This window comes from Onychomys torridus, chromosome 1 (assembly GCF_903995425.1).
Source record: "Onychomys torridus chromosome 1, mOncTor1.1, whole genome shotgun sequence".
NCBI lineage: Eukaryota > Metazoa > Chordata > Mammalia > Rodentia > Cricetidae > Onychomys > Onychomys torridus.
In genome coordinates, this window is record NC_050443.1 from 131,385,207 (window position 1) to 131,401,829 (window position 16,623).

At 38.0% G+C, this 16,623-nt stretch overlaps 1 protein-coding gene across 1 annotated transcript; it reads left to right on the top strand.

Annotated features, from left to right (window-relative positions):
* The first annotated feature begins 4,671 nt into the window (after nt 1–4,671).
* On the top strand, nt 4,672–15,555 carry LOC118577773 (glycine N-acyltransferase-like protein Keg1). Its single transcript, XM_036178439.1, has 5 exons — nt 4,672–4,749; nt 6,062–6,169; nt 10,465–10,591; nt 11,788–11,959; nt 15,153–15,555. Exons 1-5 carry the CDS (start codon nt 4,672–4,674, stop codon nt 15,553–15,555), a joined length of 888 nt encoding a protein of 295 aa, XP_036034332.1.
* Nucleotides 15,556–16,623: the final 1,068 nt, after the last annotated feature.

The window sequence follows — 16,623 nt, forward strand, 5'->3', positions numbered from 1 at the left end:
TGTAGCAATCTCCTCTGGCTCTGGTGAAAAGTTGTTACTTTTTCAGCTCCACCTTGCTCAGTCCCCTAAGTGATGTCTCAGCAAGGTTCTTCTGTTCAGCTCCCCCTTGCTTAGCCCTCTAAGGGATGTCTCTGCAAGGTTTTTTCTGCTCAGTCCACTAACGGACATGTTAGCAAGGTTCTTCTCTGTGCTGGTGAATGAGGATCTTCACATCCAAAACTTTTTTAAGGAAGAGATTTATTTGGGAAGTAGGAGTTAAGAGAGTGGCTGCCACTACCAGGGTGAGAAAGAACAGCCCACAATGAAACAGGCAGGTAGTTTATACAGGATCTCTTGGGGGTAGAGTTTCTCCAGGGAACAGATTTTCTGTCCAGGGATTGGTTAGTTTTTTTCTGCTCAGGGATTGGTTAGTTTTATGGGTCAGGGGCACAGATGGCCCTCATTTCAGAGCCAAACTATATTTCTTTCACTGGCCTTTCTTAGCTTTTTCACTCTAATTCTAGGGTCAGGGCACATTTCTTTCACCAGCTCTGATTCTAGGGACAAAGTGTGTTTCTTTGGCACTGGTTTCAGAGTCAGGTATGTTTCTTTGGTTCTGGGTTTAGGAATAAAGTGTTTCTTTCTATGTCTTGGGTCCCAGATACAGGGTGTATTTTTTTTCCTGGTTCTGGGTTCCAGGGTCAGGGTGGGTTTCTTTAGCTAGGCCCCTTTCCCTATATAGACTCTAAAAGCTAGAAGGATCTGGACAAATGTCTTGCAGACTCTATACCCAGCAAAACATTCAACCATTACAGATGGAGAAAATAAGGTATCCTGTAGCATGAATCTTAGAGGTCTTATTAATGAAATCAAACCTAGAGCCAGGTGCTGGGGTGAATGCTGGAAGATCAGAGAAGCAGAACAAACCACAGCTTCCTCACCTCACCAGTTCCTCAGCTGATCCTGTTTCCTCAGACTGGAAGCTTCTGAGTCCTCATCGAAATGGATCTCAGCCAAACTGTGCTGCTCAAATCCTAAAAGCTTAACCAGCTAAAAGCTTCTAGTTTCTGGTCTTCAAGCCTTAGACACCTTTCTGCTTTCTTCCATCACTTCCTAGGACTAAAGACTCACTATCTGGGATTAAAGGGGTGAGTCACCATGCTTGGCTGTATCCTTGAACACACAGAGATCCACCTGGATCTCTGCCTCTGGAATGCTAGGATTACAGGCATGTGCTACCACTGCCTATCCTCTATGTTTAATATTGTGGCTGTTCTGTTCTCTGACCCCAGATAAGTTTATTAGCACGCACAATATTTCGGGGAACACAATATCACCACAGTATCCCATGATAACACCAAATTTAAACAATATCTATCCATAAATCCAGACCTATAAAATGTACTGGAAGGAAAATCCCAACCCAAGGATGTTAACTATACCCATGAAAAATGCAGGAAATTAATAATCTTACACCAGCAAAATCAAAATAAGGGAAACACACACACACATACACACACACTGTCACCACTACCAACAACAACAATAACAATAAAAAGAGCAGGAAAAATCATTGGTCATTGATATTTCTCAATATCAATTGACTCAATTTCCCAATAAATAGACACAGATGAAGAGAATGAATGCAAAAACAGAATCCATCATTCTGCTGCATACAAAAAACACACTTCAACATCAAAGACAGACATTACCCCATGGTAAAGAGTTAGAAAAAGGGTTTTCAGGCAAAAGGATTTAAGAAACAATCTAGTATAGCCATTATAGTATCTAATAAGCATAGATTAATCAAACAAAAATTAATCAAAAGAGGTGGGGAAGGATACATCACATTCATCAAAGGAAAAATTCACCATGATGATTTTTCAATTCTTAACATCTATGTCCCAAATGCAAGGACACTCATGTTTATAAAAGAAACATATATAAACTAAAGCTTAAATCACACATTGAAATTCACACAGTGATAGTGGAAGATTTTAATACCCCACTCTCACCAAAGGATAGGTCATCTGGTCAAGAACTAAGCAGAAAAATACTGGAGCTAACAGACATTATAAACCAAATGGATCAGATATCTATAGAACATTTCACTCAAACTCAAAGGAATATAACTTCTCAGCTCCTCATAGGACCTTCTCCAAAACTGACCACACTCTGACACAAAAGCAAATCTCAACAGATGCAAGAAAATTGAAATAACCCCCTGAATCCTATCAGACCATCATAGATTAAAGGTGGATTTCATCAACAACAGAAACAGAAAGTCTACAAACTTATGGAAATTGTACAACTCTCTACTAAATGAAAACTGTATCAAGACACAAATTAAAGATCTTTTAGAATTCAATGAAAATGAATGCACAACATACCCAAGCTTATGGGACATAATGAAAATTGTTCTAAGAGGAAAAGTTCATAGCATTAAGTGCCTACATTTTAAAAAGTAGGAGAGATCTAGCAACTTCACAGCATACCTGAAACAAAAAGAAGCAAGCAAACCCAAGAGGATTAGATAGCAGAAAATAATCAAACTGAGGGTTGAAATCAATAAAATAGAACCAAAGGGATAATACAAAGAATCAATGAAGCTAAGAGTTTGGTCTTTGATAACATCAAGAAATCAGACAAACCCTTATCCAAACTCACTAAAAGACACAGAGAGAAAATCCAAATTAATGAAATCAGAAATGAAATAAGGTATATAATAACAGACACCAAGGAAAGCCAAAGAATCATTAGGTCATAGTTAAAAGCCTGTACTCAACAAAATTGAAAAATCTAAAAAAATAATTATAAATTTCTTGATAAATAACACTCACAAAAGTTAAATCAAGATCAGATAAACAATTTAAATAGACCTATAACCCCGAAGGAAATAGAAGCAGTCATTAATAGTCTCCCAACCAAAAAAAAAGCCCAGGGTCAGATGGTTTTAGCACAGAATTCTCCCAGACTTTCAAAGAAGAGCTAATGCTAGTACTCCTCAAATAATTTCACACAATAGAAACAGGAGGAACATTGCCAAATACATTTTATGAGGCCACAGTCAACCTAATATCCAAACCACACTAAGATTCAACAAAGAAAGAGAATTAGAGGCTAACTTACTTTATGAACATAGATGCAAAAATACAAACTTTTTAAAATACAAACTAAATCTAAGAACACGTTAAAAAGATCATTCACCATGTCTAAATAGGCTTCATCCCTGAGATGCATGGATAGTTCTACATACGAAAATCAAGCAATGTAATCCACCATATAAACAAAATGACAGCAAAAAAACCCATATGTTCATCTCATTAGATGCTCCCCACAAAAAGCCTTTGAAAAAAATCCAACACCTATTCATGATAAAAGTCTTGGAGAGAGCAGGGATACAAGAAACATACCTGAACATGATAAAGGCAATGTCAGCAAGTTTATAGGCAATATCAAATTAAATAGAGAGAAACTCAAAGCAAGGTCACTAAAATCAGGAGCAAGACAAGGCTGTCCGCACTCTCCATATATATTCAATATAGTACTTGACGTTCTAGCTAGAGCAATAGGCAACCAAAGGAGATCAAGGGGATACAAATTGGAAAGAAAGAAACCAAAGCATCAATATTCGCAGATGATATGATAGTATATATAAATGACCCCAAAATTCTACCAGGGAACTCCTACAGCTAATAAATACCTTCCTCAGCTATGTGGCTGGATTTGACCACAGAATCATATGACCTAAAAAAAGAGATAAGAGGAAAAGCTTGTATAGATCCAGATCCCACTGGCTTAGTATTGCTATAGTCTGAATGTTTGTGTCTCTCCAAGGGTCATATGTTGGAAGGTCTTGCCAATATGATGGGTAATAAGTAGTAGGATCTGGGAGCCCTTGGGAGGTGATTGTGGTGATATTTTAATTGTGCTGAAATGTGATTTTATTTTTATGATAACAAATAAAGTTTGCCTGGAAATCAGAGGTCATAGGGAGCCAGGAACAGAAGTCAGGTGGTGGTAGCCCAAGCCCTTAATCCAATCAAATGGCAGGCAGAGTCTCTGTGTGGTCAAGGACACAGCCAAGCATGGTGACATGAGCCTTTAATCCCAACCATAGAGATCTGAGGTCTGTATAGACAGGCAGTGACGAGGAAGTCATGTGACTGGGCTTAGAGCCAATGAGAAGGCATAACAAAAAGGCAATAAAAACACAAGTCAGACAGGAATAAGCTCTCTCTCATGTGGGAAACTATGGCTTGGTGGTAAACTAAAGGGTAGTCAGTGGCTCTTTGCTATTCTGGGATCTCTTCAGCTATTACCCCTGTATTTGGCTGTTTGTTTCCTATTTACTAAGACTGTTTAGAATTTCGTCTACAGGTGATTGTGTCACCATTTCAGATGTTATCGATGCTTTCATAAGTTAAGCTCCAAAGAGCAAGCCTACTCCCTTCATCCCAAGAAGACACAGCTAGAGGGTGTATCTAGCAAATAGAAAGCAGAGTTCCACGGGACAAGAAACATACCAATGTCTTGATCATGGACTTCCCAAACCTGTGAAAAATAAATTCCTGATGATTATGGGCCTGTAACTCCTGATCTTCAGAGGCAGTCTGAACACACTATGAAAGTATCTTTCCACTCCTGACTTGCTATTGTCATTGCTCTTTTTCATCTTAGGTATCGGAAGAGATGTTCTACTTACAGGGTTCTCAGATGCTTCAGTCTCTGGAGAACTCCCTGAGGAAGTATCTCCCTGAGTCCTTAAAGGTGAGAGTAGAACATTCTCAGAGTAACTGAGGACCACACCCTACTATGACAGAGGAGGGAAAGAGGTCAAGACCCACTGCACACTGACATCCATGGCATTTTTCTCACCTATGCTTTTGCTTCCAGAGTAGAAAGAAGTCTCAATAATGTCACTCACCCAATGAAAAAAAAAGCAAAGTGCTATTCCCCACAACTAAAACACATCACTGTTTACTTCCAAAGGATACTTCACAAGTTTTGTGAGACTCTTTCACAAAATAAAAACTTGAAAGAAAGGTGGAGATATAGGTCAATAATAGTGTTTGCCTATCCTCTGCAAGGTCATAGCTTTAACTGCCAGTAGAGAAAAAAAGGATTTTTCTGATTCTTAAATAACAATCACTATTTAGTTGAAATCATGTTAGACATTAAATAATAAGGATTCTGATCTTATTTAAATTTTTTTCTTTGGTTGTATTCCTGACGGGACTCTAGCAGGGGAGTTTTTAAAATATAAAATAAATTAAAAAGTGTATCATCAGATGTCTTTTGTAGAATATATTATCTCAACGAAATAAGATTTAAGGTACAAGAATTTCCAGTTCTCTTTGTATGTATCACATAACGCAGTATAGAATTTTCTGTGAACAAGGATTTGACCTATAGCATGTTCTCAGAAGAGGTGAGGTAAAATTGTATGTAATAAAATACAAATGGTATGGAAACCAAATTTTTATGTGTTGGCCTGGGACTTGCTGTATATCCTAGGTAGCCCTTGAATTTTCAACCTGACTGCTTCAGCCTCCCTATTAGCTGAGATAACAGACATGTGTCACTGAGCCTGGCTAAATCTTAACTTAGGTAAGAAACAATGATCCAGACATATCAACAGGCAGATGATGCAGATCTAAGAATGACCTAGTATGCATATTAAAGCAGCAATCATAAAAATGCTTCAAGGAGTAGTAAGAAAAACACTTGCAATGAATGGAAACCACTCTGAAAACTCTCTGCTCCATAAAATTTGTTCTTCTCATGAAAAGTTAGAAATCTGGAATCCATGAAAAAATTCTATTAGATTCTACAGCAGGGGAGTTCATGAGTTCATTCATAAATCACATCATTATTTACATTTTATTTCATTAATGTTTAAAAGATATCATTGTTAGAATAAGCAACTAGACACTAGGAACCATTTGAAAGATTCATTCATTACATCTTTCCAACAAAAAAACCGTAATGTCATAGAAATGATCCCTGTCCTAGTCAAATATGTTGCAGTTTCCTATTTCTTTGTAATGTGATAACAATTCTACTGTGTTGAAATATTTAGGTTTATGGGACTGTTTTCCACATGAATCAGGGAAACCCATTTAAGGTCAAGGCTCTGGTGGACAAGTGGCCTGATTTTAATACTGTTGTTATTCGACCCCAGGAGCAGGTAAGTTGCAATATAGAATAAATATACCTGTATCTACACATTTGTTGCAATCCTAACATGTGTCTGACTGTATGGTAGATCCCACATTCTACTCCCATCCTAAGAAATAGAAATGAATTGTAATAATGTCAACTAATACTCTGCCAGAAGGATACATGAAACTTCACAAAAATCACAGGGTGTTATAAAGTGTACAAGAAGGGAAATTCACAAAGATACAGTAATAACCCAAGGAGAATGTTAACTAATGGTACAGATGGTACACTTTCATCTTTGTCCATGTTTTTGTTTTGTTTGGTGGCATAGTTCCTCCATCAGCACTGGCTGATTTGAACTGCAAGCATACTTTATTACGTCATTATTTCTTACATCTTGTTTGTAGGATTTAGACGCAACTAATGGAAAGTCATATCAAGTTAAGATCATGTTGAGACACAAAGAATAGTTTGATATTTTATTATAAACATTAAAACAGCATTTCCTGAGGGCTATAGAGATGGCTCAGTGGTTGAGGGCACTGACTGCTGCTGCAGAGGACCTGGCTTTGGTTCCAGGCACTCATGTTATATGGAATCTGACATCCTCTTCTGATCTTTACAGTTATTGCACACATGTGATAAACATACATACATGCAAGCAAAACATTCACACTCATAAAATAAAAATAAGTAAGCCTTTAGAGAAAAGAATATTTTCTAAGCTAGGTTTTGTCTATTCTAACAAGTTAGTTCTTAGTTCCACTGACAACTATTATCCTAGGGTAAAACAAATTTCTTGTATTTAAAAATCCCTGGACTTGAAATAATCCAGCTCATTCTCACCCTATCACAACTTTCCATTGTAATATCAGCTTCCCACTGCAATGCTGCTCTGTATTTTTATCAGTTATCTACAAGGGCAATAAAAGAAGGTAGAAAGTTCTCATCCCCCATCCTCTCCCCTCTAAAGCCCCCACCCCCAGCCCAGTTTACTCATGGAAATCTCATCTATTTTCCCTTCCCAGGGTGATCCATGCATCCATCTCTCTTAGGGTCCTCCTTGTTACCTAATTTCTCTGAAGCTTTGGGTTAATCTGTTTATCCTGAGCGTTACATCAGGCTTGCTGACTCCACATGGGAGCCCTTACCCTTTTGGAGGAAGTGATGGAGGGTGGATTTTTGGGGGGAAGTGGGAGGAGGGATGGGAGATGGATCTGTGGCCAATATGTAGAATGAGTGGAAAAAAATCCTTTTTTTATTAAGATATTTTCTATTTATTTTACATACTAACCACAGATTCCCCTGTCCTCCCTCCTCCTGCCTCCCAGCCTTCCCTGTAACCCACCCCCCATTCCCACCTACTCCAAGGCAAGGTCTCCCATGAGGAGTCAGCAGAGCCTGGTACAATCAATTGAGACAGGTCCAAGCCCCTCCTCCCTGTACCAAAGCTGTGCAAAGTGTTTCACTATAGGCACTAGGCTCCAAAAAGCCAGCTCATGTACTAGGGACAGGTCCTGATCCCGCTGCCTGGGGGGTCCCCTAAAAAGTTCAAGCTAAACAACTGTCTGGCTTATCCAGCCGGCCTAGCCCAGTACCATGGTGGCTCCTCAGCTATTGGTCCACAGTTTATGCATTTCCACTAGTTTGGCTAGTTGTCTCTCTATTTTGTCCAGTCATGGTTTCAATATCCCTTGCTCATGAAATCCCTCCTCTCTCTCATCAATTGGACCCCTGGAGCTCTGCCTGGGACCCGGCCATGGATCTCTGCATCTGCCTCCATCAGTCACTAGATGAGAGCTCTATAATGACAGTTAGGGTATTCAGCTATCCGATCACCAGAGTAGGCCAGCTCAGGCACCTTCTCAACTATTGCCAGTAGTCTATGGTGGAGTCATCCCTGTGGATTCCTGGGAACCTCCCTATAACTCTGCTTTTCCCTATTCCCATGATGTCTTCCTTTATCATGGTATCTCTTTCCTTGCTCTCCCACTCTGTTCCCATTCCAGCTCGAACCTCTCGCTCCTCTGAGCTCTCATCCCCCATCCCTTGCCCTCCATTATACCCCTCACCCCCAGTTTGCTCATGTAGATATCATCCATTTATCCATTGCTGGGTGATCCATGTGCCCTTCCCAGGGTCCTCCTTACTAGCTGGCCTCCCTGGAGCTGTGGGTTGCAGTTGGGTTATCCTTTGCTTTACATCTAGTATTCACTTATGAGTGAGTACATACCATGTTTGTCCTTCTGAGTCTGGATTACCTCACTCAGGATGATTTTTTCTAGTTCCACTCATTTGCCTGCAAACCCCATGATGTCATTGTTTTTCTCTGCTGAGTAGTACTCCATTATGTATATGTACCACATTTTCTTTATCCATTCTTCAGTTGAAGGGCATCTAGGTTGTTTCCAGGTTCTGGATATTACAAATAATGCTGCTATGAACATAGTTGAGCATGAGTCCTTGGGCTATGATTGTACATTCCTTGGGTATATACTCAAGAGTGGTATAACTGGGTCTTGAGGAAGATTGATTGCCAATTTTCTGAGAAACTGCCATACTGATTTCCAAAGTGGCTGTATAAGTTTGCATTCCCACCAACAGTGGAGGAGTGTTCCCCTTGTAAGAATCTTGTACAATAAAGCAGCCTTTGGAGGCATCATAATCCCTGACTTCAAGCTCTACTATAGACCTACAGTAATAAAAAACAGCTTGGTACTGGCATAAAAACTGACATGTAGACCAATGGAATTGAATTGAAGAACCTGACATTAATCTGCACACGTATAAACACCTAATTTTTGACAAAGAAGCCAAAACTGTACAATGGAAAAAAGAAAACATCTTCAATAAATGGTGCTCGCACATCTGGATGTCAGCATGTAGAAGATTCAAATAGATCCGTATCTGTCACCATGCAAAAAACTCAAGTCCAAATGGATCAAAGACCTCAACATAAATCCAGTTGCACTGAACCTGATAGAAGATAAAATAAGAAGTATTCTTGAACACATTGGCACTGGAGATCACTTCCTAAATATAACACCAGTAACACAGACACTGAGAGAGACAATTAATAAATTGAACCTCTTGAAATTGAGAAGCTTTTGTAGGGCAAAGGACATGGTCAATAAGACAAAACAACTGCCTGTAGAATGGGAAAAGATCTTCACCAACCCCAAACCTGACAGAGGGCTGATATCCAGAATATTTAAAGAACTCAAGAAACTAGGCATCAAAATATGTAACAGTACAATTTAAAAAATAGGCTACAGAGCTAAAAAGAGAATTCTAAACAGAAGAATCTCAAATGACTGAAAGACATTTAAGGAATTGCTCAACATCCTTAGTCATCAGGGAAATGCAAATCAAAATGACTCTGAGATACCATCTTATACCTGTCAGAATGGCTAAGATCAAAAGCACTGCAGACAGCTTATGCTGGAGAGGATGTGGAGCAAGGGGAAATTTTCTTTAAAGAAAAAAAAAAGGAGGTAGAAAAAAAGAATGGCTACAGATGATTAATGCTACAGGGAGCAAATCAGAGATTATTCTCAATTCCAAGAAGAAAAATTTTATCAACATGAATGTTGAAGATGACTTAAATATTTTATAAGGCAAAGCAAGAAAATCAATAGTTTTAGCTACAGTATCATTGTACAGTATACAATATTTTACTTAATATCTCATTAAAATTAGAGGAATAAAAGCATTCAAATTACACATTACTGGAAGTAATATTTCTATGATATGTCCCTTGATATTTAAGTAGTCCCATTATGGATTTGTTATATATATATATATATATATATATATATGTGTGTGTGTGTGTGTGTGTGTGTGTGTGTGTGTGTATGCATGTATATTCATTTATTTGCTTTATGTAGTTGTAAATTGCTAAATAATAGTAAGCTATTTTTGAAGGACTGTCTATCTCATTAGCTTTATCATTGGTTCCCAATTTGTAGATGCATATTCTGATTCTGTTTTCAGTATAGACTTTAATATCAGAACATTCATACCTAAGAGCAAGGAGTACCCTTTTAGCTGAATTTTTTGCTTTTAATTTGTTATTTTGATTCTTCTTAATGAATTTTATAACACTCTAGTTTCCCTTGAGTTGGAGTAATATTTTTCAGGGTGTTTTTACTTTGAATTGAGTCAAGGCCTTTTCTCTTGATTTCTCATTGTAAATAATTACAACATAAATACACAGGAACCATTACTTTCAATATTTTAAAATCTCACAATGTAACTGAATACCAATATAACCAAACACCAACCACAAACATTTTGGTTTATTTTTCTTTTCTAAAACAGGACATGACAGACGACCTTGACCACTACATCAATACTTACTTAATCTACTCCAAGGATCCCAACAATTGTCAGATGTTCCTTGGCTCATCAGAAGTCATTAATTGGAAACAACATTTACAGATTCAAAGTAAGAGAATACACAGGTTTGCAAGCCTCAGACACTTAGCATGCTGTTATCTGTTTCTTTGCTCAGTATCTAACCCTACCAAAGGGAACTCTTAAGAGCTTCAGTGTGTAAAGTTTACAAAGGAAATTTTAATGTAATTTCTTACCATCTTAGGATTTATTCTTTAGTATGCCCATATCTTATTAAATAATATAAATAAGAGAGCAATTATTCCATCTCTATTACATTGTCACATTTTCAAAGGAATGTTTTAGTAAACAAGACTATGCCTTTTGGAGTTGCATGATCTAAGATTGAAACCTGACTTAGCCAGTTATTAGCTGTGTGGTAAAGGCTAAATAACTTCTGTTATGGAGACCAGAGTTTCTGTGAGGGAAAAAAAAGGGGGATTATACTACTATTCCAAACATAAAGTCCTTAAAGACTAAAAGAGGCATTTAACAGAAACTTCTTAGGAATATCATATCTAGTTTTATAGAATTTCAAACCTTCTCAGTATCAATTCAAAACAAAAATTATTTTAGCTTACAATTGAATGGGTAGGACATTTGGATCAGGCTCAGCTAAGCAGCTCTACTGTTCTCATGTAGATTCACACATATGAGCTCAGTCATCTGGAGCATTATCTATGGGCTAATAGGAATAGGTTCATCAACAATCCCAAGTCTGGTATTTCATAATAACACTGTGCCAACTCTTAACTACAGGGATGGAAGTAGATTGGGTGACATGTAAAAGTCACAGGATCAGGAACAGAAAGAGAATGTCAACCTCAGTGCCCTCTGAATCATGTTTACTAAATCACATTCTTCCCATGAACCTAAGCTCATAAAACCAAGGTTTATGAGTGAACAAAAGCCAATTCATGATGAGTCATACTAGTGCAATAGAAAGGAATTGAGAACCTTATAGTAATAATTTAATGATTTGAATACATGGAAATTGTCAATTCAGCTTCAGTTGTCCTGATTCTAATTCATCTTATTTGATAACTATAAGTGTACTCTTAAGTAGCCAAAACTTAAATTTAAAAGATACATGGGAGGCATATAATCTTTATCATATGACTCCTGTCATGATTTAGCGTAATACTTGATGATCCTATGTTCATATTCCCTTTGATTCCACTGAAGAGCCTTTCCTAAATGTTAAGATGAATAATGGTATGTCGTTTGCTTCCTCATTTCCCCTATAAGGTTCACAGGCAAGCCTGGACAAAGTTATCAAAAGACTTGGAGTCATTAATTTGGGCAATGTAAAGCATACACAGTGCTTTCTCTATATGATTCTTGAAACAGCAAAGAAATTGGCTCCTTCTTTGGTGGATGCCAAGAACGTAGTGCTCAGCAGTGACAAGGTCAAGCCCATGTAAGTGTTTAAGAAGCTGTTCTGCAACATTCAGCCTCTAACTAATGACGTACCTCCTGCGTTAGATTTCCAAAGTGATCATTAAGAGGTCACCTTAAAACACAGGGCTAACATCAATGCACAGGTGATCTACCATTGTTTTGGAGTCTAGAAGGTAAAAATCAAGACTTGAGAAGTGCTGTATTGCATTGGAATCTACAGGATAGAATTCCTTCTGATCACTTCCAATACCCAGTGCCATTTCAGGAGTATCTTAGCTTTGGGATGCATTTCTTCATTCCCTAAAAACACTTCCACATGACCTTCTTTATCCTCTGTGTCTTTTCCTCTTTTGTTTGTTATGAGGACACTTATCAATAGATTTGGGACCCACAAAATAATTGGGATGAACTTATATTAAAGTCTTAAACTTGTATATTCAAAGATCATTTTTCTAAGCAAGATTATCTGCATAAAAGGGCTGGCAAGATGGCTCAGCAACTAAAGGTGCTTGCTGACAAGTCTGATTATCTGAATTCAATCCCTGGGACCTATGTGATGAAGAAGAGAACCAACTCCCTAAAGCTATCCTCTGATCTTCACACAGGAGCATGTAACATCCATATATATTTATGTGATTAAAAACTGTAATTGCCTATGCAAGTTGAATATAGGTTATTGTTTAATCTGCCAGGCCCTCACTACCTCTGCTATCATTGGCCCTGGTAACTATCCAACCAATATTCTGCAGAGTAGCTGACTAATCACAATAAAATTTAAGTAAGAACTAAATCTCTCTCCTGCTTACAAGATTTCAATGCTTCCTGACATACTTTCAAATATTTCTGAACTTCTCAGCCCTCTAAGAAATTTTCATCTACCTCTCAGGCCTTACATTTTATCTTGTTTCTTCCCTCCAAAACTTCTAACCTTTGTCAAAAACATTACAAGTTCATTTTAAAAACACAAACTGTTTTTTAGACATGAGTCCAAAATTAGAGGCTGAGTCATTCTTTCAAGCAAAGTGTTCTGATGGTGGAAGTCTAAAGAGGAAGAGGTGGATTTTATAGACTGAGAAAAGCTAAAACAACACAACCAAAATTTTGTCATTTCAATGTTATTTCCTGTGTAAAATAGGAAAGGAAGATACACATTAGAATTTGACAGGTTGTTTCACATTAGGTTACTTCAAGTTGATTATTTTGGTAAGAATTAAAGCAAAGGGAATCTCATTCATGTTCTCTATCTCTCTCTTTTGCTCACTCACTCACTGTCTTGCTCTGTCCTTCTCTCTGTCAGAAAGTCAGTTAACAATATAATATTGGTTATGTGACATGAAGCATTTATGTGAATGATTTCATATTGTTTCTAGTGTTAAAGCTAAATGCAGAAGTTAATGTAGAATAATGCTACACCACAGCTTCCCTACCATTTCTTCTTGACTTTCATTAGCTCAGACCTCTAAGATTATCTCCTCTCTATTGAAATCTTCTCTCTCCTATGCAGGTCAACCTTTATATGAATGACTTACTTTGTTATCCAGATCTGCTCACAGGTTACTTTATCAGAGTCTTGGGTTAAACACCTCAATAAAAGTCACCACTGTGCAGGATTCAGATTTATTTTGCTCATAGCACTCCTGAGTGTAGTTGGAAGGTTTCCTGTGCTTGCCCAGCACCAAGGTCTCACAGACACTTCTAAAATTCCTGTGTCCCTCCTGGTCCTGCAACCACCCAGACCCAAATAAACACAGAGGCCTGTATCACTTTTTAAAACTATGGCCATGGCAGGCTTTTCACTAGCTAGCTCTTACATCTTAAATTAATTCATTTCTATAAATCTATACTTTGCCACATGGCTTGTGGCTTATCAGTACTTTACATTTTGCTTCTTCTGACGGCGGCTAGCAGTGTCTCCCTCCTCTCTTTTCTTTATTCCTCTCTCTCCAGTTAGAATGTCCTGCCTAACCTCATTCTGTCTCACCATTGGCCAAACAGCTTTATTTATTAACCAATCAGAGCAACATATTTTTACAGCATACAGAATATCACCCATCACCTGAATATTTGAAACTAGTTAAAATTTATTCTACAGATTTAATGTTTGATTCATCCTCTGACAATAATGAAAACCCTGCAAGAGCTGGGATCATCAGTAGCTGGTACATAGTATGTTTGAAACAAATACGTGTTCAGTGAATTCTCTGCATGGAACAACTGGATTCTAATAAAAATATTTTGAACACATTTTACATTGTTCCCATTTATGTTTAAATTAATGTTGAGTAGATCCAAAAGCTGACAGCATATGATTTGAGGATGATCAGCTCCACAACTCTCTGTGAAATTTTCTACCTAGAAGAACTCTGTTCTCTTTGTATACTACATGGCAACCTGCAGAACACTCCCATCTAGAAGCTACTGGGAAGTGTTGTCCTGGTATGAGCTAGAGGTTAGTCTAATCTCTTGACAGAAAGCAGAATCTGATGGTGGAATAGCTTGCTCAGCACATGGATGACAGATCCTGTAACTGGAGTGGAAATAGTGTGTCTAGCTCTACCTCCAGAAGTCATTCCAAAATAACTCCCAAAGCTTCCTCACACCATTGCAGGTATCTTCAGACATCAGGACTCAATGACAAGGGCCATTATTCCACATTTCTGCCCATCTTTGCACTTGACTTTATCTTTTGTGAATCACAATGCCTAAGCACCACAGGATACTAAATTCTATGATTCTGCACTTTGGCTTTTCTATTTGCTACATGTGGTTTAGTAGGCTTGCTTATCTGAAAAATTCTTTTCTTTTACATAAAACAAGTCTGAGCATACTTGAACTTTCTAACTAGAAAGATCATATCTGAATTCTTTAACTGGAAAGATAATGGTTATGGGCAAATAAAAATTGGAAATGTTGCCTGGAGCACTTTTACTCTGTTAGGCACTGAATCTGAGCCCCCATCACACTGACTGGCTAGTCTACAGTACACGTTACTTATGAGCTCTGCTCACTAGATGAGGAAATGCAAAAGATGAAGAGTAATTAATCAGCAGACTCATGTTCACAGTGCTGATAGGAACTCAGACAGTCTCGCTACAGAACACACTATCCTAGATATTCTACTTTTTGCCTCTTGGGGCAATTTAGGGGGAAATAATTAAAATTATTCATAGCCTACATGATTAAGAACTGTTCTTTCCTCTTGTTCTCAATAGTAACCAAGAGTTGTTCAAATTCGCCTCTCTGGATGTTACACATGCTGCACTGGTGAATAGCATCTGGCATTTTGGTGGCAATGAGAAAAGCCAGAAGTTCATTGAGCGCTGTATTCATACCTTCCCCAGCTTCTGTATTATGGGGCCTGAAGGAATCCCCATGTCTTGGGCCTTGATGGACCACACTGGAGAAATGAGAATGGGAGGCACCTTACCTCAGTACCGGCGCCAGGGTCTCATTTACCATATTGCTTCCCACCAGATTCAGGCTCTAGGAAATCTCGGCTTCCCCTTGTATGCACATATAGATAAAGCTAACTTCACCATGCAGAGAATGGCTGCCAGGATGGCTTATGTCACCATGCCCTGTACCTGGAACCAATGGAATTATGTGCCTCAATAAAGCTGGAAAAGAGTGATGAAGGGAGCATGCTTGTAGATGGAGAAATGGCTGAGTGAACAAAGAGAAGTAATAAATTGTCATTAGTGGGTGTGTGTTTCTCGAAAGCAGAGGTACATCATGAACTGCACATACTATTTCTCTGCCCTCATGTATCTCATGCACTTAACTCCATTTCCTCATCATCACTTTCTCCTGCTCTAACTCTGTTACAGGCCCCACATTCTCAGGATCTCTCCAACACAGTGGTTCTTAAAATGCTGTGACCCTTTAATACAGTTCTTCATGTTGTAACTCCCAACTATAAAATCATTTTTGTTGCTACCTCATAACTGTAATTTTGCTACTGTTATGAATCATAATGCATATATCTAAGTTTTCTGCTGGTCTTAGGTGACCCTTGTGAAAGGATTGTTCAACTTCCAAAGGTGTTGTAATTCACAGGTTGAGGACACTGCTCTAAACACATTTAGCTGAATTGTATTCTTTTCTATTTTGCTTTGTTGGCTTTCAATCCATGCCCATTAGCCAGTAGGTTTATTTTGTGACCTATCCCACTACTCACATGCATACCTCCTCTAGCTTTCTGTTGTTTTTTCTTTTATTGGCTAGAGAAATAGCTTGCTCATCTAAAAAGGTCTATTCAAAATCATTCTCTCCCAGGTCACTTCCTAGATGTTATATTGTTAATATGTACAAACTACTACACATGCACACACAGATGCACAACACATGTGGTTCAGTTGTAAAATTATTAGGAAAGAAACTAGGGATCAGCAAGTAGAGGTGCTTGCAGCTAAGCCTAATAACCTGAGTTTAATTCCTAGGACCCATGTTGTGAAAGAAGAGAATCAATCCCATCACATTGTCCTCTGACCTCCACAGGTATGCTGTGACATGTACACTCACAAATAAATAAATGTAATTTAAAAAATACTATTTTTGTGTATTTTTTCAATGACTTTTCACAATTAGTTCCTATACAAGGAAAGAGAAATTAGCATTGTTCTAAAGGTTGAGCTTTGTTACTCCATTCTAATGTTTATTTTTAATAAATCTATTCTCTATTTA